At 44.1% G+C, this 27,905-nt stretch overlaps 1 protein-coding gene across 1 annotated transcript in view; it reads left to right on the top strand.

Annotated features, from left to right (window-relative positions):
- The window catches only part of Gabrr2 (gamma-aminobutyric acid type A receptor subunit rho2), a 41,739-nt gene extending 15,142 nt beyond the window's left edge, over positions 1–26,597 (top strand). The window contains exons 4-9 of the mRNA XM_027403624.2: positions 3,220–3,443; positions 4,187–4,269; positions 4,445–4,585; positions 8,739–8,891; positions 9,908–10,104; positions 26,286–26,597. Coding sequence (XP_027259425.1) covers positions 3,220–3,443; positions 4,187–4,269; positions 4,445–4,585; positions 8,739–8,891; positions 9,908–10,104; positions 26,286–26,597 — 1,110 coding nt within the window. The remainder of the gene's footprint in view (positions 1–3,219; positions 3,444–4,186; positions 4,270–4,444; positions 4,586–8,738; positions 8,892–9,907; positions 10,105–26,285) is intronic.
- Positions 26,598–27,905: the final 1,308 nt, after the last annotated feature.

Here is a 27,905-nt window from a genome sequence, read left to right as displayed (position 1 = left end):
CAAGAGGTCCAATCAGTCACACTCAGTGCTAGAGATGGTGTTTTCATTGAAATCCTTCACTGCTCTGATTTTCCATTCTTGTATGAGCACAGCTTTCCCCACCTCTACCCACCCCCATACTGCTTCCGTAGAAGCCCCTCCACAGCTCCACCCTCCATGTTCGTACCCTTCCTTTGACCCTTTTGTGGAGCTCAGCCACCTTGAAGGGAGCTCGCCCTTCCATGCCCGCAGTTCTCTCTGTGTTTGGTGCACTGCTCTTTTAGGTTACAAACTTCTTCTGTATGTGGCCTTCCCCTTGTGCTGTGAGGAGGTTTCCTTCTTGTCTTTTATGTCTCTATTGATATAAAATTTCTTCAAAGGCTCCTCTGAGCTCCTGGTCTCAGGCTCTGTTTTTCCTTCATAACTTACATATGGGTCCTAGCTGTGCTACGGATTTATTCTGGAGCTGCCTCCCTCTCTCCCTCCCCCTTTCCTCCTTCTTTCCTTTTCCTGTTCCTCCTCTTCCTCTGACTCCTCCGTGTTCTGTGTTTTTGGCAAACTCATCCAAGGCCTTGCACCTGGAAGCAGACACGCTACCACTGAGGTTCTCTCCCTCACTTGATGCAGAGCTGCACAGCTGATGAGCTCTGTGCACTCCTCAGAGCTCCAGCTCCTGGCGGGAGGAGATCTAGGTGTGGAAGGTGTAGGTGTGAAGGTCTCCAAGATATTGGCGCACACTCTGCCAGATCCTTCCGGTATCCAACAGCTGGGTTCAGCTGGGTCTGAGGTCAGCCTGGCTTCCCTAGACTGCAGTCTGTTAGACACGAAGCCTGGCTGTGGGCAACTATTTGCCCTCCTGCAAGCGTGGCTTCACACTGATTTCCTAGGAGGAAGTGACTAGAATCAAGTCTTAGGGTTTTTACTGTTGTGATAAAACATGGGTGACCTAGAGCAACTTGTCGGGGAAAGGGTTTAGTTTGCTTACACTTCCAGGTAATGGTCCATCACTGAGGAAGTCAGGGCAGGGACCTGCAGGTGGAAACTGAAGCAGAAATCATGGGGGAACAATGCTTACTGCCTTATTCAGCCTGCTTTCTTTCTTTTTTCTGTTTTCTTTTTCTTTTTCTTTTTTTTTTTTTGTTTGGACTCAGGGTCTCCCTGTGTGTTATAGGCTGGTCTCCTATAGGTGGAGATCCACCTGCCCCTGCCTCCTTATTTCTGGGACTAAAGTCATATGCCACCATGCCAAGCTTCATGCTGCTTTCTTACACACCCTAGGACCACCTGCCCAAGGTTGGCACTGCCCACAGTGACCAAGGCCCTCCCACATCAATCATTAATTAAGAAAATGCTCTACAGACTTGCCAATAGGCCATCTGAAGGAGTCATTTTCTCAGTTTAGGTTCCTCTCCAAAGATGATTCTAGCATGTGTCAAGCTGACAGAAAACCAACCAGGACACATGGCTTGCCCTGCTTAGAGAACCCACAGCCCGTGGGAAAGTAGGATTCCAGCAAAAAAGACATGGCAGACAGAGACCATACAGACTGGCCTCCTGCAGCTGGTATTTGAGAATCTGCAATGTTGCACTCCTACCCGACTCCATGGTGTCCACCAAAGCATGCTCCCTCCAGCTGTGTGACCACAGGGGGCATTTGGCTGGTCCCTTCCCATCCACATATTAGCTACTGTGTTTTTTGTGTGTGAAAGGAGTTTGTGGCAAGTACTGATACACTGGCAGCCAGATTAGTCTAGGAATAGACTCCCGAAGGCCCAGTCTTGGATTCCCCCTCCAGTCCTGCAGTATGCTCTTCATTCACCACTCTCTCTTGATACGCTCCCAGAAGAAAGTCTTCTGGGCAGTTTCCTCCCGACTTGTAAGTTGTGTCTTGACTCCGGCTTATGGTATAAAGGCCTAAAGGTATCAGTATGCAGGCCAAGAGACACGTTTTTTTAATAAGACAAGCCTCCAACCTGAAACCATAGTAAATGTGCAGCTGCCTCAGACTTTATCTCCTCAGTTTTCCATTGAGAAAATATTTTTTAATGGTTCTGGTAATTGAACCTAGGAGCTTTCGTGAGTTAGAGAAGTGCTCTACACAGGCTACACCTCCAACCCCCATCTAGCAAGCATGTATCAAGCACTTACCATGACCTTGCTAGCCACTAAATCCAATGGTGAATGGTAACTCAGTGTGTGAACACAGTTCTGCCTTCAAGAATCTCACAAGTCCAAAGCTAGAAATCATTGCAATAGGGACACCTGATTGTCCAGGTTTCTATAAGTGACCACTCATCAGAAACCTATTGAGGTAGTGTCGGAATGCCTGAAGCCAGCTGCATCTCCCAGAGCTGTCTCTGGGACAGAGACTTAAGCAGTCTGCCTGGTAACTTGACAGCTCTCACTTTATGATACTTGGCTCTTCATGCTCTTTATCACATATTCTGTACTGATCTAAATCAATATATGAAACTTCCCACAACCTCAAGGGTTTCTAAAAGTCAAGTCTTTCCTTCATTCAGGTGATTGGTTTGAGACTTTGGAGGGAGATTTCTGGGGAGGTGACCTTGAAGGCTGCTATCTGCAAAGGTTCCTGCCCGACCCATCCCTATCACACCTCCTCCCACCCTCCCCATTCCCCTTCTCATTTCCTTTTCTCATTCTTACTCTTAAAGAAGCTCCTACCAGGTTTTAAAGACAAGCCTCCCCTTCCTTCCCTTTAAGGCCCCATCACGTTTGATCTCCATTTATTGTACTATGTCTTACATTCTTCCTCCAACCTTGAACCTTAGTCATGGCCTTAAGGCCCTTTTCTTCTAAGGAAATTCACCAAAGGGAATTGTGACACCTTCCTTTCCAAACTGACTGCTGTTGCTCATCTTTTATTATAGTAAGAAACCCTGTGCACAGGGATCTCATGAAAAAGACCATGGTTTTGGAAGCACTACACCTTGCTGGGCTGTGGCCAGGGTGTGGCACCATAGCTGTGTTTCAGTGGCAAAAATGAGCCACTCTCTTCCTGATTGCCACAGTGCCGCCATATTGGCCATTGTGCTCAGGACAGCGGAGCCATCACTCTAAATTTGGAAGCAGAATCTGGGATATTCTGCAGTAGAGAATGCTGGGTATTCTGCAGTAGAGGATGATGGGTATTCAAGAGGATGATGGGTCAGTTGCATGGAGGGATGCTCTCGAAGCCTCTCTATCTAAAGAACTTCTGGCTTCCTCCCTGGTTCCTAGGACTTCACCATGACCCTGTACCTGAGGCATTACTGGAGGGATGAGAGGCTGGCCTTTCCCAGCACCAGCAACAAGAGCATGACCTTCGATGGCAGGCTTGTGAAGAAGATCTGGGTTCCTGATGTCTTCTTTGTTCACTCCAAAAGGTCATTCACTCATGACACCACCACTGACAACATCATGCTGAGAGTGTTCCCAGATGGCCATGTGCTATACAGCATGAGGTAACAGTCCTTGACCATTGTTCCTTTGTCCACTGTCATCCCAGGGTGTCTTGCCAGATCCTTTAGCCCTGATGAGTTTGTCTCTGTAGTGGGGTCTATGGGTTAGCACAAGCCTTTTGATGTCGGTCAGTCTGATGCCACCTCTGCAGATGGCAACTTCTTTGCTTTACAGTTGAGCTATAAGACTAGTTTGGCCTAGACTTGATGAGAACAATGACCTTTTATCACTTAAGAGTCCATGACTCTAGTTGATTGACATTAAAGACTTAAAATTAGTAACAGTCCTACTGTTTATTAAGTGCTATTGCAGATTGGCTTTGATACAAACTTGGCAGATTCAAGTGTCCATATTCATGGCCTATTCATGTGAGTCACCAGAATTAATGTTAGTCCCAGATATCATCTTATCTTGGGTAGACAATGGTGCAGGCCTTATCTCCCAAGCCTCTCTGAGGGAGGCAGCCCTGCTGGCTGAGGTGGTGTAAGAGAAGGGTGCAAGGGTGGACACTTAGCGGGCACCACTCCCACTCCAACAGCAGGGGGGCAGAAAGCCAGATAAAAGAGACCCACCAAGGTTCCAGAAGACAAAGACCTAATTGTGTTTCTGTGGCTTAGATGCCTGACTTCTGAGGGTGACCCAGTGAGGCTTCTGCCACCCTAGGTGGTATACTGGATATTCCTAAGTGTGACCAGAGCCTGAGCTGATGGTCCACTCTCAAGCCAGCTGTGTCTGTGTTGTGCAGAATTACCGTCACTGCCATGTGCAACATGGACTTCAGCCACTTCCCCCTGGACTCCCAGACCTGCTCTTTGGAGCTAGAGAGCTGTAAGTATCCATGGCTTTCATGTCTTTGCCTCATTCCCTCTCCCATCTTTGTGCCACTTGAGAACCGTGAAGTTGAGGGCTGCCTCCTGCGCCAGGAACTGTTCACCCTGGCACAGGGTTTCCTTGTTGCTTTACATAGTAAAGGTGTCAGTTCACTTATTTTCCTCTTCCCAAGATGCATACACAGATGAAGATCTGATGCTGTACTGGAAGAATGGGGATGAATCCCTGAAAACGGATGACAAGATCTCCTTGTCCCAGTTTCTGATTCAGAAATTTCACACAACTTCCAGACTGGCCTTCTACAGCAGCACTGGTAGCTAATTACTGTCACAGCCAGACTCAAATGTACAAGAAGCACATTTGAATGCTCCAGCCTTAACCCTTTCCACTTCCAACAAATATAATTTCGATTATTCAAATAAAGCATAGTCCCAAACAACACATCATCATCATCATCATCATCATCATCATCATTATGGTTTTTTTTTTTTTTATTTTTCAAGACAAGGTTTCATGGTATAGCTTTGGCTGGCCTGGAATTCACAGAGAATCCACCTACCTCTTCCTCCTGAGTGCTGGGATTAAAGGTGTGCATCGCCACCACCTGGCCCTGGGAATAGCACTTTTAAAAAGCAGGAAATAGAGTCAAAACACTGCCATCTTCTGAGGCCCCACCCCCAGAGGTGACACAAGTTAGTAAATGCTCTCAAGACATCTTACTGTAGCTGTGGATTTCGTAAGAGTGGGGTTGTGCCTGTCATGCTACTCTGCAGCCTTATTTGTCCTACTTCACAGCTATGCAAGGAAAAGTCTTTATTATCTATATCCTAATTATATTTTGGTTTGTTTTTCCTGATGGTGGCTGAATGCAAGGCCTCGCATATGCTCAGTCTGTGTGCTATTTCTGTGCTACCTCACACCACCAACCCCAGGAGTGTGATGTTTCAGCACTTAGTTTAACCTCTTGGTACCGGGGCCATGTGTGAAAATTTGAAGGGATCCATTTGTCAACAACCTTTGTCTGGTCTCACCTTAAACTCCTTGGTTAGATTTTTAGGTCTGCCAAAATGAAATTCTACAGACTGGGTGTTTTAAACAACAGAGATTTATCTTGTCACAGTTTGTGAGGCCAGAGGTCTGAGGGCCATGGTCCTTCTGCAGGCTGCAGGGAAGAACCCTCTGCAAGCAATGCCTTGAACCCTTGACCTGCAGCTGTGCCACTCTAACCTGCTTCAGTTGTCATGCGATGTTCTGTATCCTACTTGGTGTCTTTCCTATGTGACTTTCCTTCTTCTTGTAGGGACACAGGTCACTGTGTTAGGGTCTATTATAATCCAGCATGACCTTATTTTGTCTTGATTAGATCTGCAAAGACCTTGTCTTTAAATAAGTTTCCACTAAATAAGTGGGAGTTAAGACTTCTATTTACCTTTAAATACAATTCAACAGAACCTCGCAGGTATAGGTTCCCAATGGGACTCTACTTCATCAACACTTGTCCCACAGCCAAGATGCCCAAGCCCCTCTGTGGAAAGCTTTTGTGTGCCTTCCTGATCCTGAATGCTCTCCTAGCCAGTCACTTGCACCCCTACCCATACTCTTCTCATAGAACCAAACACTGGAAGAGCACAGGCCCATCTAGTACTGTATGGGCATCAGAACAGCGATGGGCCTGCTTCAAGTGTATGCCCAAAGGGCTCATCATTATCTCCTCCCCTTCACTCTGATAAGCACACATGACTTGCCTAGCTATTCATTGTAGCTGTTATCTTGTTTAATTTTTAAAACTATTTTATTTTATGTAGATAAGTATTTTGCCTGCATGTATGTATGTGTACCATGTGTGTGTCTTCAGATGTCAGAAGAAGGCATTAGATCCCCTGAAACTGGAATTATGGATGGTTGTAAGTCACAATATGGATGCTGGGAACCAAATCTATGCACTCTGGACAAGGAGTCAGTGATCTTAACCACTAAGCCATCTCTCCAGCCCTCTTATTTATCCTTTCCAAGTCCAAATCAATGAACTAACTGCTAAGAATTTCTTAACATATTGCCAGGTGGTGGTGGCACACACCTTTAATCTCAGAAGTCACTCAGGAGGCAGAGGCAGGTGGATCTCTGTGAGTTCGAGGCTAGCCTGATCTACAGAGTGAGTTCCAGGGCAGGCTCCAAAGCTAAACAGAGAAACCCTTTCTAAAGAAACAAACAAAAATTTTTCTTATGTACCCTTTATTATGTGCCACTTTGTATAAATTTACTTCTACCCTACAAACCAAGACTTAGATATTTATTATTCTTTGATTTCAGATCGGGAAACTGAGACTTAAAGATTTAAGCTATTGGTTCAGGTTTCAGAGGTGGAAAAGGCCGTGTTTGTTCCTATTGGTGACTTCTGTGCTTTTAACAGTACACGTGTCTATTTTCCTTCCCATTCAAGCCTTTCTAGAGCTCAGAGTCAAATGCATATTCTGTTTCCTGTCTTCACTATATACTGCACTCATGCCATGGGAGTGGTGGTCTCACACAGGAGACACACAGTGCTCATGCTCATAGCTCTTTTCTCTGTCTCCGTGTTCCCAACACATGATACCTGCTTTTCTTGAGTAGTGACAAGGATGATGGAATAGCCCTTACTGGGACAGAGGCAGCTGTCAGGAAGAGTCTGTGCAAACCTCAAGTAGTGTGATTTCCCTCATGGATGCCATTTGCAGTGTCGAGAGCAGCAAAGGTGGGGTGAGGTGGGAAGTGGTGAGCTGATTGTTTCTTCTTGTTCTTGAAGTTCACTTTCTGTTTGTCCATCTCACGAAAAGCGCCAGCCCATTCAGACAGCCCAGAAGACCTCAGCAGCCAGGGGTCAAACCTACCTGAACACACCCTGTCTTTCCAGACCTTTCCTCCTGGCCTAACCCTTCCTCCCCGCTCTGTATTTACCTCCTGCTCTAGCCAGACTGTCTGCTCCCCAGTGTTTCTTGGGAGGGAGCCTTAGGGATGCAGCCTGAGGCCCACCTGCACCCACACTGCTGAAGCCAGGTGTTCACTGTTCCCTGGGACATGCCTACTGAGTCAGAGCAGGGTGAGATTAGCCAGATTCTATGCATCTCACAGACCTTGTGCATGAGAACTCAAAGGCTGTTGCTTCTGGCTGGTGTGGTTCTCAGGTTGCATTCAGACACTCTGAGGAGCCAACAACTGTGTTTAACCAGTCTTCCAGGGGTACCCCCACTTTTTGAGTGAGGGAGTGTCCCTTATTCAAGGGTCCCATGTGATCTTAAGGATCTGCATTTCTAACAAACTCCTAAAGATCCCCTCCACCTAGTGTTTGAATACCTGCTCAACTATAAAGAATCACTTATATGAGCAAAGCTCTAGCCTTTAGCTGGAAGCCCTAAGTGACCTGAGTCCTCTAGACCAGGAGGTCTTGGAGCAGCCTCTAGGTTTCAATTCCTTAGTGCTCCAAGTAATAACATTCTGATTTTCCCAACCACAGTTCCTTGCAGGACACCCGAGGCATCTTTGTCTTACCTAATATACCACCTTGCTATTAACCTTTTGTACTTTATTTGGTAACAGAAATTTGCATACCTATAACGGATGGACAGTTGGTGTCATTTGCCATGAAAGAAGATAAATTTAACAATGTAGTGAACACATGAGAGGAAAAAGAACCCTGCTTCCGTACCCCCACCCCCACCCAAAGCATCTTGTACTGTCATCATGTGATACTTTGAGATGCCTGACAGTGCTGAGCTGAGATGCAGAGGCTGTGGGTGCACACACAGTGTTAGCTCAGACTCACTGCCCTTGGCACCTCCTTTGTGGGTCACAGTGGTTGTAGTTCACCCAGACCTTACACTTGCAAATTCTTTTTATAACTATTAATCAGGGTTTCTTGGAGTGCCCAGTGAGTTAATACTATAGCAACAGGTTTTCCCTGGAATGGTAAAGGAGATCCCAGGAGGCGGGTGGAATGTCAGAAATAGAAGTGATGCCAGGCCTCCAAGTAATGTAAACAGCCCATTTCTGTGCCGGTGTGATGGAGTGAGTGCTAGCCAACTCAGTGATTATGAGGACCAGTGTGGGAGCCCAGCTCTTCTGGCTCCTGATGCAGCAATACCAGCCTCAACAAGAAAGAACCACTCTACCGTCTTAAGCTCCTGCTCAGCCAGCCGCTCAGGAGCTCCCGTCATAGTTTGCAAGTGATAAATAACACACTACCAAGCAAATCTGTATGTTTCCTTCTACCTTTTCCCCAAATTTCTGTGAAAAGTTAGCCCAGACTCCATAGGAGAGCGTACTAGATACTGACAAGGTGGTCATAGCAGATGGGGCTCACATGTTAGGAGGGAAGGCATTGAATCAAGCCTACTGAACTAACTTTCTGTGGTTGGTGAGAGGTGCCAGGGAAGACGGGCTTCTGGGGATGCTCTGGCTGGAACCTTATTCCTTCTTCCTGTGTCCCCCAGGCTGGTACAACCGTCTATATATCAACTTCACTTTGCATCGTCACATCTTCTTCTTCTTGCTCCAAACTTATTTCCCAGCCACCTTGATGGTCATGCTGTCCTGGGTGTCCTTCTGGATCGACCACAGAGCTGTGCCTGCCAGAGTTTCACTGGGTAAAAGTGTTTGATAAGGTGTGGTAGGATGCTTTTGGTTTTTCTTTCAGCCGATCAATAGGCAATGGAGAATTAAAGTCATGGGCTGGGCATGGTGGCTCAATCTTCTAATCCCAGCACTCACACTTGGGCTGGAGGACTGTAAGTTTGATGCCAACTTGGGCTACATAGAGACCTTAGAAAAAAACAAAGTAAGTCTTTAGAATTCTTAACTGATGGGCTTGTGAGGACTTTCCTGCCTTTTGCCTGCTTTATCCACAAGAAGCCTGAGATACCATGTTGTGAAAACCTGGGGCAACTACCATTGCACCCCTCAGTCAGCATCAGTCCAAAGGTGGAGCCAATCTGGAGTATGAACCATTACAAGGCAGTTTAGGAGTGCAGTACTAAAAAGTAAATAAACCTTTGGACAAATGCCAGAAGTTGTTCTGTAAACAATAAAACCCTGCCGGCTAGTACAGCCCAAGGCTGGAAGCGGGTGCTAACATGGTTCCTGGGGTGAGGGCTCTGTTACTTTAGAGCTGAAGTTTTTGCCAGACCCTGAATTCCAGAGTGAAAATTTACAATGTAGTGTTACAATTTGGATGAAGTCAGGGTGGACCCTGACAAATGGGAGAACTTACCAAGCAAGCCACAGTGGAGAACTGGACAGAGGTTAATAAATGTGGTTTAGACAGGGAGACTATGCTTGTTCCTTCAGAGGTGTCCCCAAGTCATTGTTTTTAATTCCACACTATAAGTGGTCCCTTATGAGGCATGACCTTATCAGACATGTCATAGAAACTCAGACTCCCTAAGTGACTGAAAACAGGCACTAGTTCTTGGGGGACATTCTGGAATGGGTGAGTCGGGGAAGGCTTGATTGTTTAGGGAGTAGAGCCTCACACTTCTACCGGGTGGAAATATGTCCCAGCAATCTCTCACTTGATTTAGGAGACAGAGAATGTGAAATGTGACTGTGAGATGTGGGCGGGGCTCTGGGGTGGGTCAGCAGCTGAACTAAGATGGTTTTACAGGCATCATGACTGTGTTGACCATGTCCACCATCATCACGGGAGTGAATGCCTCCATGCCCCGAGTTTCCTACATCCGAGCGGTGGATATCTACCTCTGGGTCAGCTTCGTGTTCGTGTTCCTCTCAGTGCTGGAGTACGCAGCCGTGAACTACCTGACCACAATGCAGGAGCAGAAGGAACGGAAGTTTCGAGAGAAGGTGAGGAGACGTCATCCCTTTTCTCCTGTAAGCTGGATGGCTAGTGTTCGGATGAGGAGGAGTTCTTTGGCTGGGTAGGGACCATTAGGAGGGGCCAATGCCCGTGGAAAGGAAGGCATTAACGCCAAAGTGTGAACAGTTCTCTTCTTGCCTTGCTAGACAGAAATTGTGCGCAGGGAAGAAGCTCTTTATGTGCTGGTCTGTGGTAGCTTTTGTATCCCTCAGCATCTGACAGCAGCAAGTGTCCCCAGCAAGCAAGCAGGAGCCGCAGCAGGCGCCACCATCTAGAACTCCAACTCTTAGATCTGCAACTGTTTCCTTTTCATGAAATAGAGCTTGATCATGGATTACCCTTCCCCAATTTTTCCTGCCCTCCCCCACCTCCCTACCCACCCAACTTAATCCCCTGCCCCTCTTATTAAAAAACAAAGCCAGGCAGAGGTGCCATACACCTTTAATCCCAACACTTGGGATGCAAACACAGGCAAATCTCTGAGTTCAAGGCCAGTCTGGTCTACAAAGCAAGTTCCAGGACAGCCAGGGCTACACATAGAAACCCTGTCTCAAACAGACAGACAGACAGACAGACAGACAGACAGACAGACAGACAACCTGTTAAGAAAAAAAAAAAACCAAGAAATACACCCTTAACCCCCACACACAAAATCTGAGACTATAATATACAAACAAAAGATCAATAAGGCAAAAGAAAAAAAATGCCCAGACAAAAATGAAACAAGGAGTCTACAAAGAATACCTTTGAGTTCATTTTATGTTGGCCATCCACTGCTAGTCGTAAGTGGCTAATAGATCCAGTGAGATTCCGTTGGTGAAAATTATTTTTTCTTTGCCGGCGGGTATCAATTACAAATAGCTTCTTGGTCAGGGGTAGGAGCCCCTGTCCACTTCTCACTCTCAGTGCTGGGACCCCCATCTAGCTAGAACTTGTGCAAGCCATGTGCATCCTGCCATAGTCTCTGTGAGTTCACGCGTGTATTGGTCCTTTTCTGTCTGGAAAACACTGTTTCTTTAGAGTCATCCATCGCCTCTGGGTCTTACAGTCTTTTTCCACTCTTCCACATAGATTGCTGAGCCCTGAGGGGAGAAGTTTGATGAAGGCATCCTATTTAGGACTTCGTGTTCCAAATTCTATCGTTCTGTACATTGTAAAGTTGTGGGTCTCTGTGTTAATTACCATCTACTGCAAGAAAAAGGTTCTCTGATGATGGCTGAGTGAGGCACTGATCTATGGATATAGAAGACTGTCCTTAGGAGTCATTTTATGTTTTTTAGCAGAATAATAGTATTTGGTTTTAACCTAGGCCTGTGGTGTATCTAGTTTCAGGTTCTTAGTCACTTTAGCAGTGTCAAGTATGGGCATGGACTGGGCCTTAAATCCATCCATTCAGAAAGTTGTTGGGTACTTTTGTAACTATTGTGCCACTATTGCACCAGTTTATCTCACAGGCAGGTCACTCTTGTAGGTCACAGCATTTTCAGCTAGGTAGATAAGTATTTTTCTTCTCTGGTAGATGCACACAATACCTTCTAGTACCATGAAACTTCTAGTTAGGCATTAACAAGACTCCTCCATGTTCAATGAGATATATTAGTGTTGTCTTTAGCAATGGTTGTGGAGAGTAACCAATAGCCTGTGATGTTTGGGGTGAGTCAGGGAAGGCCTGATTATTTAGGGAGCAGAGCCTCAAGGGGCCCCTTTAGCCAATGACTCGAAAAGATGTAACCCATTCCTGGTACTGGTTTTATTTGGTGGCCTAAAGATGTCTACTTGGAGCATTGTCTCCATCATTATTTGGTGACTTCGTTTATATTCCTTTTATATGTGCATTGTTTTAGGAAACTTCTACAGTAGTAGGTTTCCATATGGTTTTTCACATGACAATTAGTGTTAGTTGTCTGTCCCTACATTCCCTTCTTTTTCTTTTTCCCTATCCACTTCCCTATTTAATTCTACTCCAATTTCCTCTTTGTCTCTCACAAAAGTATGTTCTATTTTCCCTTCCATGGGAGACCCTATTCTCCCCACTAGTCTCTTACCAAGTATCTAAACCCCATGGTTATTTAGTGCCATGTATATCGAAAGCTTAAAAACTAACATCCACATATAAGAGAAAACATACAATATTGTTAAGGGATTCCCACCTGAGTCCCGTCGCTGCTTCAGAGCCCCCAGACAATACACAGAGACTCTATTAGTTACAATGCTGCTGGCCAGTATTAAGGGCTTCTTATTGGCTAGCTCTGTCTTAAGTATTAACCCATAACTTCTAATATATGTATTTCTCAAGGTCTTATCTTACCCAGAATGCCAGATTCATGCATCCTCTCCCCCTCCCAATCACATGGCGACTCCCACTACATTTCCCAGAATCCTCCTTCTTTCCTAGTCCTACCTATCTTGCTTCCCTATTGGCCAACAGTGTTTTATTCATTAACTAATAAGAGAGACATATACACCGAAGAACTTCCCCCATCACAATATTTGTCTTTTTGAGTCTGGGTTACCTCAGTCAAGATGAATTTTTCTAGCTCCATCCATTTACCTACAAATTTCATAACTTCTTTTTTAACAACTGAATAATAGTCTATTGTGTAAATGTATCACATTTTCATTATTTATCTATTAGTTGAACATCTAGGCTATTCCTGATTTCTGGCTGTCATGAGTAAGGATGATCAACTATTTCTGTAGTAGGATGTGGAGTCTTTTGGATACATGTCCAAGGGTGGTATGGCTGGATCTTGAGGTCAATCTATTCCCATAGTGATTTCTATAGTGATTTCCATAGTGGCTGTTTCAACTTGCACTCCCACCAGCAGTGAATAACCTGTTCACCACTCCCCACATCCTCACCAGCAAGAATTGTCATGTTTTTATCTATTTACTTTAGTTTCTTTTTATTTTATGTACATTGGTGTTTTGCCTGAATGTATGTCTGTGTCTGTGTTGGATCCCCTGGAACTAGAGGCACAGACAGTTGTGAGCTGCTATGTGAGTGTTGGTAATCAAACCCTGGTCCTCTGGAAGAACAGCCAGTGCTCTCTACCACTGAAGCCATCCTTTCAGCTCCTGTGATTTGTATAATTGATCTTAACTAATCTCACTGAGGTAAGATGAAATCTCAAAGTACTTTTAATTTGCATTTCTACGATGGATAAGGATCACCAACATTTAAGTGTTTCACCTTTTTAAAAATTGTGTTATTTTTCATGATGTTCATGGTTTTTTGTTTTTTATATATTTTAGATATTAACCTTCTATCAGATGTATAATTGGTAAAGATTTTTTTCTCATTCCATAACCAGTGTCCTTTGCCATACAGAGCTTTTCAGTTTCATGAGACCCTATTTATTAGCTGTTCTTAGTGCCTGTTGTATTGGTGTCCTGTTCAGAAAGCCTTTCCCATGCCAGTGAGTTCAGGCTTGTTCCCTACTTTCTCTTCTATCAGATTCAGAGTATCAATCAAATCTTATGTTAAGATCTTGATCCATTTGAACTTGAGTTTTGTACAGGGTGATAGGTATGGATCTATCGGCATTTTCTACATGTGGCCATGAAGTTTGACCTATATCATTTGTTGAAAATGCTGTGTTTTCTCCCGTGTGTGTTTTTGTCCTCTTTGTTAAAAATTAGGTATCCAAAAGCATATATTTGAAATCTGGGATGGTGATACCTCCAGCAGCTCTTTTATTTTTCAGTATTGTTTTAGCTATCCTGTTTTTATTATTTATTTGTTTTCAAATGAAGCTGAAAATTGTTTTTCAATGTCTATGAAGAACTGTGTTGGAATTTTGATGGGGTTTGTGTGGGATCTGTAGATTGCTTTTTGTAGGGTGGCCATTTTCACTATATTAATCCTACCAATCCACCAGTATGGGAGATCTTCCACCTTCTGATGTCTTCTTCAATATCTTAAAGTTCTTATTATACAAGTCTTTCACTTGGCTGGTTAGTTATCTCAAGTCTGCCCCACCCCTCACGCCTTTGAGTCTATTCTTAAAGGTACTATTTCCTTGACTTCTTTATCTGTCATTTGTTTATAGGAAGGCTATTGATTTTTGTGTATTAACTCTGTATCCTGCTACTTTGCTGAAAATATTTATCAGCTGTATATGTGTCCCGATGAGTATTTGGGGTCTTTTATGTATAAAATAATTTCATCTGCAAATAAGAATACTTTGACTTCTCCCTTTCCTTATCTGTATCCCCTTGATCAACTTCAGTTGTCTTTTTTTGTTTTGTTTTTTGAGATAGGGTTTCTCTGTGTAACCTTGGCTGTACTGGCACTCTGTAGACCAGGCTGGCCTGGAACTTACAGAGATCCACCTGCCCCTGCCTCCTGAGTGATGGGATTAAAGGCATGTGCCATCACTGCCTGGCCACTTCAGTTGTCTTATTGTTCTAGCTAAGGCTACAACTATTATATTGAATAGGTATGGAGAGAATGGACAACCTTGTCTTGTCCTTGATCTTAGTGGAATTGTTTTGAGTTTCTCTCTGTTTAGGTTGATGTTAGCTGTGAGCTTGCTGTAAATTGCCTTTATTATGTTGAGGTATGATCCTTGTCCATAATCTTCCTAGGACTTCTATCATGAAGGGATGTTAGATTTTGTCAAAGTTTTGTTTTGTTATGATCATATGATTTTTGTCTTTCAGTCTGTATATGTGGTGGATTACATTTATTGATTTACATATGTTGAACCATCCCTGTATCTCTGGGATGAAGCCTAGTTGATTATGGCAGATAATCTTTTTGATGTGTTCTTAGGTTCAATTTGCAAGTGTTTATTGAGAATTTTTGCATCTATGTTCATAAGGCATATTGGTATATAATTTTTTGATTGGGTCTTTGTGTGGTTTTGGTGTCAGGGTAATAATGGTTCCATAAAAAAGAATTAGTAAGTGTTCCTTCAATTTCTACTTTGAAAAGTAATTTGAGAAGTATTAACATTAGTTTTTCTTTGAAAATCTTGTAGAATCCTGCATGGAATCCATCTGGTCCTGGGATTTTTTTGATTGGGACACTTTTAATTACTGCTTTTATTGTTAGACCCCCGGAAAACTCAGGGCTCCGGGGTCCCAGCCCAGGACCACGGTCACCCCAATCACCAGGCATATTCGAGAGCTTGATGCAAACTGCATGAGGCTTTATTGTTTTTTTAATGAGCTAACCCTATGTTAGCTCGGGTCTTTCACCCACCCACCATGGCGGATGGCTAGCAAAGACAGCTCGAACCGGCTGCAGAGAGAGATCTTATAGGGCAACGTAAGGGGAGTGTCTAGGGGTATGCACAGATCAGAATTGGTGTGCCTCCAGGCTTGGAGGGCTTGCCCTGTGTTGATTGGCCAACTTGTTGTTATGGCCCATAGGCCCTCCCAGGGTGGTTGCTATGCTCTGGGCGTCATTGCTGTGCACTTGTCCGTAAAGCACACCCAGAGTCATAAAGCATAGCACCACCAGCTAACTTCTGATTGGTTCCTTGCCACGAGTCAGGCATCAGACTTCTAGTGACTAGGACAAGGTCATGGCAAGCACATGTTACTGTCATGGCTGCCGAAATGGGGAGCTGGTACCTTCACTATTTCACTAGGGATATGGATCTGTTTAAATTGCCTATTTAGTCTTGATTTAACTTCTATAGGTTTTATATATCAAGAAATTAATCATTTATTTTAGGTTTTCCAGTTTTGTGGAGTATAGATTTTTAAAGTAAGTCATGATTCTCTGGATTTCCTCAGTATCTGCTATAACCTCCTTTTCATCTCTAATTTTATTATTTTGGATCTTCTCCCTCTGTCTTTTAATTAATTCATCAAAGAGTTTGTCAGTCTTACTGATTTTCTCCCATCCAAGTACTAACCAGGTTCATCCCTGCTTAGCCTCTGAGAACAGACATTATTGATTTTTTTCAAAGTACCAACTCTTTGTTTCATTGATTCTTTGTGTTATTTGTTTCTTTTTTATTGTTTTCATCCCTTGGTTTGATTATTTCTTGCCATCTCCTACCTTTGAGTGGCATTTTTAATTGTTCTAAAACTTTCAGGTGTGCTGTGAAGTTACAAGTATGAGATCTCTTCAATTATTTTATGTAAGCACTTAGTGCTATGACCTTGTCCCTTAGAACTGCCTTTATTTTGCCCCCTAAGTTTGGGTATGCTGTGTATTCATTTTCATTCCTCCCTCTCCCTCTCCCTCTCCCTCTCCTCCCTCTCCCTCTCCCTCTCCTCCCTCTCCTCTCCCTCTCCTCCCTCTCCCTCTCCTCTCCCTCTCCTCTCCCTCCCCTCTCTCTCCTCTCCTCTCCCTCTCCCTCTCCCTCTCCCTCTCCCTCTCCCTCTTCTTCTTCTTCTTCTTCTTCTTCTTCTTCTTCTTCTTCTTCTTCTTCTTCTTCTTCTTTTCAGACAGATTTCTCTGTATTGCTTTGGAGGCTGTCCTGGAACTCACTATGTAGACCAGGTTGGCCTCAAACTTACAGAGATCTGCCTGCCTCTGCCTCCCGAGTGCTGGGATTAAAGGCATGTGCCACCAATGCCCGGCTTTTAATTTTCTTTTTGATTTATGTCTTGACCCAACTGTCATTCAGTCAGTTTCCACACTCTCTGTTGTTGTTGATAGCTTTAATCATGGTGATCAGATAGGGTACTCTTTGAATTTTCTTGCATATGTTGAGTCTTGTCCAAGTATGTGGTCAATCTGTAGGAAGTTCCATGAGCTTCTGAGAAGAAAATTTTTCTTTCGCATTTGGGTGAAATGTTCTGAAGATGTTAGGTAGGTCCCTTTGACTCATGGCATTATTTAACATCAGCATTTCTCTGTTTATGTATTGCCTAGATGACCTATTCATTGGTGAGAGTAGGGTATTGGAATTACCCTAGTGTGAGGGTCAATATGTGGTTTAAGCTGTAGTGTTTCTTTTATGAACTTGGGTGCCCTTGTGTTTGGTGTTCAAAATGGCAATATCCTGTAGGTGGAGTTTTCCTTTGATGAGTATGTAGTGTCCTTCCTCTTCTCCTTTGATTAGTTTTGGCTTGAAATCTACTTTATCAGGTATTAAAATGGATACACTTGTCTGCTTCTTGGGTCCATTTGCTCAGAATTACTTTTCCATTCTTTTCACCTGAGGTGATGTCTGTCCTTTGTGGTGAGGGGGTTTTCTAGGATGCAACAGCAGTATGGGCCCTGTTTGTGGAATTCAGTGTCACTGGCACTAGGGCCAGTAACCGAAGAACCAGACCAGGTGAGAGTCTGCAGATTAAAAAAGACACAACTCGGGTCATTCGGTAGAAGGGAATGCCATCGGTTTATTGCAGCCAGCAATTTATATACAATCATAACAAGAGGAAATGGAAAATTACCACATGCTAGCAGAACACATTCCCATGCCCTATCATAAACAAGGAAACTACAACCCCTGCCCAAGGACAACGAAGCAGGAAGGGGATGGGGCAAGGCATAATGTTTCAAAACAGGAAGTAACAAAAGGTCAGCACAGGCCTGAAGGTCGGGTTTGTACCCAACAGTAAGGGTTTACAACAGGATGTTGATGCTAGTGGGGCGAGGCCAGGAAAACAGGAGGTACCTGAGGTTATGCTGGAAAAGAATTCACAGAGACCCCATGGGGGCTGGGTCCCAACAATTCAGAGCATTAGTATTGAAAATTATCAGTAAGCAATGCTTATTGATTCCTGTTAGTTTGTTGTTATGATGTGCCCCTCCCCTTTAATTCATTGTTCTGGGATTATTTATTCCTTGTGTCTTCCTGGGTACAGTTAACCTCTTCAGACTGATTTTGTTTTTCTTCTGTAGAGTTGGATTGGTAGACAGAAATAGTTGAAATTTGGTTTTATCATGGAGTGTTTTTCTTTTCCTATTTATTGCGATTGAAAATTTTGCTGGGAATAGTAGTCTAGGCTGGCATCTGGTCTCTCAGAGTTTGTAGAACATCTGTCCAAGTCCTTCTGGTTCTCAGAGTATACATTGAGAAGTCAGGGTCTGCTTTTATATGTTACCTTGTCTTTTTGCCTTGGAGCTTATAATATCCTTTATTTATTCTGTATATTTAGTTTTTTAAATTATTATGTGCAGAGGGGAGTTTCTTTCTGGTCTTGATTATTTGGTATTCTGTATGCTTCTTGTACCTTGATAGGCACATCCTTTTTTAAGTTTGGAGACATTTTATTCTATGATTTTGTTTAATAATAGTTTCTGGGCATTTGACCCACACTTCTTCTCTTTCCTCCATCCCTGTTGTTCATAGGGTTGGTTTTATTATTTATTTATTGGTGTCATTGATTTCCTAAATGTTTTGTATTTGGATATTTTTAGATTTAATGTTTACTTTGACTGAGCTATCCATTTCTTCTGCCTTGTCTCCAACAACTAATATTCTGCCTTCCATTTCTTGTAATCTATTGGTGATGCTTACCTCTGAGTGTTTGTTTGAAATCTTAAAATTTTTATTTCCAGTTTTGGTTTACTTTAGTGATTCTGTTTCTTTGTTAAATTCTATTTTCATGTCTTGAATTGCTATCATTATTTCACTCAACTCTTGGTATTTTCACAGACTTCATTAAGGGATTTATTTATATATTCTTTAAGGTCCTTGGACATATTCATAGTTGTTATTTTCAAGACCTTGTCTTGTGCTTTCACACATTTCTAAGGGTTACTGGATTTTGGTGGCGGAGTGTTCTCTTGGCTGTTCATGTGTTTGTTTGTACTGGAACCTAGGTGTCTGGAGTTAAGGTGTTTGGAGTGATTCTCAGTGTTGATATCTGGTCTTGTCTTTGTTGGGTGCTTTCTTCTTTGGTTGCTGTTGCCCTCTCTGGATCCTAGGCAAGTGTGGTGGCTGTGGGGACCCTGGTAAAGACAGCTTTTTCAGGTTGGTGGGCAGCAGAAAGGAATGGAGATGGGCTAGGAGGAAAAACTGAAAGGGGCTGTGGGAAAAGCTAGGATGAGAAGTGAGTCTGGAGAGAGGGCAGGAAGAATAGTGAGAGTCACCACCCTGAGTTCCAACCCAGTGTGGCCACTGGGATTGGTGCTATATATTATTAGTTAACACACACAGGATGGAGATGAACTAGAAATGAGCCTGTGAGGGTCCCCAGCTCTAAGCTGGGTCTGCACCAAGAGGCAGAGTCCCCAGGGAGTAAGATCTGAAACTGTTAACAGCTCTCATGGAAGCCTAGGGAGTCAGGATCCCTTAGCCTTTGACAAGCAGCTCCTGGGTCTGGGGTCTGAGATCCCTGGCCCTAAAGGTCTGGCAGCTGTCTGGAAATCTTACCTGCAATTCCTCTTCTCTGGCTGTTTACAGCCATTGATCCTGCAGCAGTTTCCACTCTCTGTCCTCTTTACTTTCACCGCACCCTTGCTCCTGCCCTCTCCAGCCATTCCACTGCCTCTTGTTCCTTTGGCCACTGTTTAGGAGGCGGCAGCTGCCGCTTTGTCTTTGCTGCTGTGTTTCCCGCTGCAGTCTACCCAGCCTCATGGTTCTGTCTTCTCCAGCTGTCAGCCAGCTGCTTCGGCAGCCCCACGTGTTGGCTGCTCACTGTGGCTGCCACTCATCAGCCTTTGTTCCCCGTCTCTTCTACTTCTATTTTCATGTTACTGTTGGGCTCAAAAGGGGGGGTCCAGCCTCAGGAGATGCACCCCACAGAGTCACTCACAGGACGCAAGTTTGATGCAAAAGCAAAAGGATTTTATTCCAACGCATTGGGGCCGTTCCCTGGGAAGAGAACGACCCCGAGTTTCCAAAGCAAGCAGTTTTTATATCTTTTTGGTCACTAGGCAGGAGTATGACAACATATTGATTGGCTATAACATACATGAGTCATTCACTGATTGGTTGGGAACTGAACTTACAATTTTGCCCACGAGGGGTTTGGAAAGTTATTTTGGTTTTATAACTGCAAGGCCATGGGACAGCTAGTGGTTTTTCTGGGAATAGAGTGACTTATACTTATTTTCAAAATTTGGGTGTTCTGGAGCAGGGTAACCCATAACAAATTTAGAAACCAGACAGTTGTTGAAGATAATAACATTCCTTACAAACTAATAATAATAACAATTTCCAGAGACTGGTCATATGACCGACCATTTCCTGTGTTCTTTTTCCCAGAGCTGTGTGTGTAGCCAGAGTGATTTTCAAATACATGCTGGTGGGTATCAGGTTGGGTTTGAGTTGGGGTTCAGACACACCAAAAATTAGGTAACAAAAGAGCATTCAAAAAAATTTAAAAATGGAGCTGGAGAGATGGCTCAGAGGTTAAGAACACAGGCTGCTTTGTGAGTGGTCCTAAGTACAATTCCCGGCAACCACATGGTGGCTCACAACCATCTATAATGAGATCTGGTGCCCTTTTCTTGTGTGCAGACAGACATGCAGGCAGAATGTTGTATACATAGTAAATAAATAAATCTTAAAAAACAAAACCAGACCACTCAAGAGAAAGCTGGGGATGTGCACTGTTGCAACACCAGTGGTGGCAACACAGAAAGGCATCTTCCAGTTATCTCACCAAATTGAGCTGCACAGCCTGCTTATATAGCCAGAGAAGGGGTGTTCATGCAATCACAACAGACCCACAATGCAAATGAAGGCTTGTATTTGTACCAGTCATGGCACTGTCCCTCTGCCCTAATCACAGAGGTCACTCTGCTAGGCCACCAGGGGAAGAACTGCTCCCTCGTCTATTGGAATTAGTTTCAAAGTTACTAAGATGTCACCAAGACTTGTAATAGAGAAAAAGTATAAACTGGAATATACAGGTTGTGGCTATACTTCAGGAGACAGAGCAAGCAGCTGCAGCCACCATGTTGGTTCCTTAAGATAGCTATATAGAGTACTCAAAATAGCTGGTGCTGGCCTAAGGGTACCTGTCTGACCATCAGACTGATGGTGCTTTTGTGTAAGGCAGCCAGGGTATCAACAAGAAATCCAATTGATGCCAACTCGGGATTAAACTCCCATGCCCCACCCTTCTTATTTACAGGAAAATGGACACAGAAGTAGTAAGAACACGTCATTACCACCAGTAATTATTTCCAGCAGTCTTTAACGCTTGCCTGGTCCCCTCAGAAGTTGACCCTCCTCTTCCTCCAAAGGAGGCTAATCCCTTTTGAGAATATGTTCTAGCTTTTGCCACATAGTGTAGAAAGCATGAAGTGTTTGGACGAAGAATAAGAACAGGAAAAGTTGAATTTAGATCCAATTCTACCATCTGAATTCTGTCTTGGTTTCCTAGTGGATTGCAGAGCCCCTGTACCCCACTTCCTCCTAGGGTCAATGTAAGGGTCACATGAGGTCATGCATGGGAAAGCTGTTTTGAAACTGAAGGGTTCTAGACACACATTATATTGAAAGACCTCAGAAGAGGTACTTTCGTAGAAGGAGACCCGCACCCAGGAATCAGCGAAACCACGAACTTTGGATGCAAAAGCAAGAGGCTTTATTAGTAGCGCTGGTACCCCGGGGCTTAGCTTTTGTTAGGCTAAGCCCCGAGCCAAGGGAGAGGGGTCCTTATATAGCTAAAAAGCACAGTGCAGAAGCGAAAAGCAGTTACAGGGATTCTATTGGACAATTTAATGAGGTACAGAGTTATTTTAGGTCAGTATATTCTCAAGGTCTGCACCTGGTACAACAGACCCAATTCCCCCCTCCGCGTCCAGATGGCTGACCTTGGGACGGAGGTTCCCCATCAGGCGGGGGGCACGGGGGCGGGGGGCGTCCTCTCCCTGCTCGGCCCCAGCCCCGGGGCGCGGCGCCAGGCGGGCGGGCCTGGGTCGAGGGCCCCCGCCTGGGTGAACCGGCTTGGGAGGGAGCCAGCCGCCAGGCGTGTGGGTGCACGCGCGTACGGGAGTGTCACCGAGAGAGAACCAGCCAGGGGCGGGGTCTTTCAATATATTATTAGTTAACATACACAGGCTTCCTGTTCTATGAACGGAAGAGACAGAAGTGTTCTGGAATAAGAAGTTCCTTTAGTTATTGAATTGTTTATTATTATTTTTTATTTGGTGTAGGGCCTTACCTGTGCTAGGTAAGTAATTAACCAATGAGCCACACCCTCAGGCTTCCCAAAGCTCCTTTAATGATTGATGCTCTGTAAACATTAGCCAAGTATGAGTTAAGGCTAATTATTTACCCTTTGGATTCCCTAGAAATACTGTACTTCCAATACTGCATTTTATCAATATGGTGTATTGTAACATGCAATGCAATAAGATGTTTCATACAGGAATGCTGTATTAATCATAGCACAAAGCCCTGAGTTCTGTCCCCTGGCAATACACCTTCCCCTCTGTCTTATTGTATCTGACAAGTAAGTCAGTGAGAGACCACTTCACATTTAGGAAAAGCTTCCTCGTAACAGTATATGTCCAGTTTTGGCTAGTGCCCAAAGGGAACCACCTCTATATAGAAATTATCAGGGGCTTATCTAGGTTTGAGTTATTTTATATGCTATGTCACCTGCAGAGCTCTTCTGAAGAGATCTTTTAAGCCCCAGTCCCAAGTTATGGTTTTAACAATTAGCCATGTTTCACAGGGACAGAAATTCCGAGGCTTGGTTGTTTGGATAAATGGAAGTATTTACAATGTAATATGCTGTCATAGTTTTCCCTGGACAGATCAGGGCTGTATTCCCAGGCAGCTGTTAGCCAGAGTCGACCTGTCTGTCTGGCAGAATCATGCTCTTTCTGATAAGATAACCAGGAATGTTCCTTCAGCCAAATTCTACTTTATATAATTTATTATTTCCTAAGCAAGTTTAGTAAATGCTTTCTAGCATCAACTTATTTCTCCCAGTTTCTCCTGTGTGTCATTACTACCAGCACAATGCTGACAATTACATCAATCAACATGGTGGTCACTTAGAAGGTACAGATATAAAAACAAAAAACAAAAAACAAAAAACATGAAAATTCCACATCTGTGTTCACCTGGGTAACTGCCGACTCCTTACCAGAAGGGACTTTAAATTTTAGGAAAGGAACATGTTCCCTTTATAGAACTGGGCTTTCAGCATCATATCTGAATCACACCATTCAAGTGCTTCCACACTGTCTCCAGATGCACAAGGTTGCTCTTAACCACTAAGCCATCACTCTAGCCTAATTTAAATACCTTTTACATGGTTTTTCTGTTTTAGATTTATTTTGTCTTATGTGTTTGAGTGTTTTACTCGAATGTATGTCTATACACCATGGGCATGCCTAGTACCTGCGGAGGTCAGAAGAAGATCTTAGATGTCCTGGAACTGGGATTATGGGCCTATCTACTACTGTGATCCACCATGTAGGTGCAGGGAATTGAACATGGGTTCTCTGCAAAAGCATCAAGGGCTCTTAACCACTCAGCCATCTCTCCAGACCCTATTTAAATACTTTTGTTTGATAATTCTTCACTTTTCTGTTTTAAAAGATGCCCAGGCCTTCACCTAATTCTGCTCATCTACCACTTTGGGAACAGTTTAACAATCAACAGTGTTTTCAGGGTGGAACAGCAGGAGAGGTATTTGTCATCCTACCACCTGCCCTGCAGCAATGAACTGAGCTTCTCCCATCTTGGTTGGTGCAGTTGAGCTGTTTAAAAACGCACCATTAGGGTTATGGAGGTAGCACATAGGTAAGGGCTTGTGACAGGAAAACGACCTGAGTCCACACATGCCTGCATCTCCAGGGCTACAGAAAGAAGGCAGACAGACTGAGGTAGCTTGATGGCCATCAGCACAGCTGAAATGGTGAGGTTCAGGTTCAGTGAGAGACCCTGCTTCAAAAAATAAGGCGAGGGCTGGAGAAATGGCTCCGAAGTTAAGAATGTGTACTGTTCTTGTAGGTGGCTAGAGTTCAGCACCCATGTTAGGTAACCCCAGCTCCATAGGAGCCAACCCCCTAGCCTGCTCACATGAACATACAAACACTCAAACACAAAAACTACATATTATTGCTACATAATTATAATATGTAATAATATATAATTAATCTATGATAATAATGATGATGATGATAAAGAGCTGTCTGTGATAGCCTACACCTTTAAACTCAGCACCTGGGAGGCAGAGGTAGGTGGATCTCTGTGTTGTAGGACAGCCTGATCCATATAGTGAGTTCTAGGCCAGCCAGTGTTACATAATGAACCTTATCTTAAAATTAATGAATGAATGAATGAATGAATGGATGAATGAGGTAGAGAATAACACAAGAAGATACTCAGTGTCCTCATCTGGCCTCTCTGCACATGCATTCACAAGCTTGCACCCACCACATACAAATTAATTAGTTATCTTAAAATGCCATATGGGCACCATAAACTCTAACTCTTTTTCTATTTATGTATTTGTTAAGAGACAGGGTCTCTCACAAGTAGCCCAGGCTGGCTCAAACTTGTGATCTTTCTGCCTTAGTTTCTGGAATGCTGGGATTACATGCATGCACTTCTATGTCCACGTATGACCCTTAACTCTTACTTAAATGTAGCTTTGTGATAAGGGCACTCTGATATAAGGATTTTTCAATGTTGGGGACAGAACTAAGGGACTTGCACATGTCAGGTAAGTGCTGTACTTCTGAGTGGATTTCCCAGCCTTTCCTAGTCTTCTTTTCTTTACTCATGAACACAGAGGAGATCCCAGGACCAGAAATAGAATGCATAGATTTCAGTTCCTGGTTTAAGCACTCATGAGTGAGAAAGAGCAAAGTGGACAGTTTTAGGCAAGCCTAGGTTACACAGTGAGATCCTTTGTCAAACAAAATGAATAAAACAAAACTCTGAATCTCATATCTGCTACCTGGCTTCAGGAGAACTGTGTAGTATTTGGATCTTTGTTTTCACCTCTGAAATTAATTGGGCTGGATCAGTGGTTCTCAATTCTGGCTGCACAACTGTTGTATAACAGACTTCCTGGGTAGACACACACACACTCTCTCTCTCCCCGTCTCTCCCTTCTCTCCCTTCTCTCTCTCTCTCTCCCTCCCTCCCTCTCTCTCTCTCTCTCTCTCTCCTCTCTCTCTCTCTCTCTCTCTCTCTCTCTCTCTCACACACACACACACACACACACACACACACACACACACACACACACCTCATCCCAGATAGATAGACCATGACAGACCAAAATATGGATACTATCAAAGACCAAGTTGGCGAACTGTTTTCCTGAGATTACTTACAGGAATATGGGTGAGGCATTACTCTCAGGAACAGAAATGACTCAAAGACAACTGTATCACTAAAGCCCTCCCAGGGGTGACAGCACACAAAAGTTGGGAACCTGGGGCACCCTGCACAGTTATTCTGCGGCCCAGTTAGTCTGAACCTCTTTCCAGGGAGCTTGGTTGGTTTTGTTTGTTTCAGGCACTTCCTTAGGTCTCTGCTTCTTGCCTGTGGCTGGGCTTGTCTCAGAGTCTTTGCAGTTTGGCTTGTCCGAAGTCTTCACTACTCATATATCTTGTGGAGGAAGGGGGCCTTATGCATCTGGTCAGTTTCAGGAACTTTTCTGAAGCTATTTTGAATTGTTTACTTTCTGTTTGTCTTACTTAGTGTTTCTATTGCTGTGAAGCGACACCATGATCAAGGCAACTCTTATAAAGGAAAAATTTTATTGAGGCTAGCTTACAGTTCAGAGGTTTATTATTGTCATGGAGGTGGCATGATGGCATGCAGGCAGACATAGTGTGTCGAGAAGGAGCTGAGAGTTCTGTATCTTGATCTGCAGGCAGCAGAAGCATCTGTGGCCACACTGAGCATAGCTTGAGCATAGGAAGCCAATCCCCACAGTGATACACTTCCTCCAACAAGGTCATACCTACTCCAACAAAGCCACACTGCCTAATAATGTCACGCCCTTCAGGGGCTATTTTCTTTCAAACCACACTACACTATCTAATGAGCCTCCCCGAAGGAATGTTTCAGTTGTGAGGAAACTGCTACACAATGGTGGAACCATTTCAAGTTTTAAACCAGCATAGAATAGGTATGCGAGTGGTCCTGGAGATACTAACATGCAACCAGTGTAGAGAATTACTCCACTCAATTCTCTCTGAGGACGTCCTTATGACTATGTCTCTCTGGACGCCAAAGTAGCAATGGGCCATCACTCTGTAACCAGACCAGCTCCTCTTCCCATCGTCAAGATCTAACTGAGCCCTTTTGTTTGCTGCCTGTAGTTTCCATGCATGTGTGGAATGCTTCACTCAAGAACCATGATGCTGGATGGAAGCTACAGTGAATCTGAGGCCAACAGCCTGGCTGGCTACCCAAGAAGCCATATTCTGCCAGAAGAAGAAAGACAAGACAAAATAGTGGTCCATTTGGCCCTCAACACCGAATTGACGTCCTCCAGAAAGAAAGGCCTTCTCAAAGGCCACATGGGGCTCTACATCTTCCAGAACACCCATGCCATTGACAAATACTCCCGGCTGATATTTCCGGCCTTCTACATATTTTTCAACCTAGTTTATTGGTCAGTGTTTTCCTAGGGATTCCAAGGCTGTGTCTAGGAAAGGTGTGGATGAACCTCAGTGGACACATGGACCAAATGACCACACGTCCTTCACCAGGTCAAGCAGATGCTCCTGTCGTGGAGGAGCCCAGAGACCTCCAGCTGCCCTCACCCCCACCTCTGTGGGTCTTTTCCTAGTTCATGCTATGTTCCACATCGTACTTCCCACCTCTCTCAACAGAGCTGTCTTTTGCTGTATGTGAACTTGTTCACAAGAACGCTCCCCACACCTACTTAATAAAAGACTCAAATGCCTCCCAGATATTCTGAGACGCTTAGTATGGGGAGAAAGAAAATGAAGGACATACTAAGGGTAAGAAACTGGGTGCAAAAACCTGTGATCTTACACAGTTGGATTAAGTGCCTACATTGGAGGGGAAAGTCTCTGTCTCAGAACAGAGACAGCAAGTGATTTGGCTTAAACAAAAGTGGCGACTGGCATGATTGTTTAAATGCTAGAGGAATAATTCATTTCCCTATTCATTCAATCATTAAACACTGAGGCCCTACCCTGTGCCTAGAACTGTGGAAATGAATGAGTGGTCTTCTCCTTGGTTGAGCGTCTCTAAGCTATGCTCATTTACACACACAGTGTACTTCTGCTTCTGTTCCCCCCTCTGCCTCACTCACCCACAGACCCATTCAGTTTCCTGGTGTTTTTACTCTAGGTCTGTCTAGAAAAGCATTTCCAGGCTCTTGTGAGGCTCTCATGAAGCCAGCTTAGTGCTTCTCCCTGAGACATCCTTATGGAATGGACCGAGGACTGAGAGTAACAGGATTTGAGTGTTGGAGAAACCAGTGTGGTCCTGGAGAGAAGGGGACCTGAGTCTGCAGTGGAAATCTAATCAGATAACCCCATTTCCTGATTCGGGTTCCTCCTCTTCTTCCTCAGCAAAACATAGTCCTAATCGTCATGATTGTCTTCCCTGTATCTAAATCTAGTCCCCACCCTAGAGATTCCACCTTCTCTAACCAGAAGGGTCCCCTATCCTAGAGTGACTTTCCCCTTACTTCTACAAGTGGTTCTTTCTTCTACTGCTCTAAGAAGGTAATCTCACCATTTAGCTGACACTAAATTGTGGTAGGAGATTGCTAGAAAATTTAGGCAATCTCTACCAGAATTTTGGGTGGTACAAAGGATATCATTTTGATAAGAAGTTCTTTAAGTTGAAGCACCTGGGGCCAAAAGGTTGTTTTTGAGGAGCCAAAGGGGACATCTCCCTCCAGATCCTTGCTTACTGACCCCGCCAGCTTCCTTTAAGGGTCTAAGTAGCTAGTCAAGAGC

Source organism: Cricetulus griseus, chromosome 2 (genome assembly GCF_003668045.3).
Source record: "Cricetulus griseus strain 17A/GY chromosome 2, alternate assembly CriGri-PICRH-1.0, whole genome shotgun sequence".
NCBI lineage: Eukaryota > Metazoa > Chordata > Mammalia > Rodentia > Cricetidae > Cricetulus > Cricetulus griseus.
The sequence above is the reverse complement of the archived record's forward strand: the minus strand, read 5'-3'. Positions and strand labels throughout refer to the sequence as shown.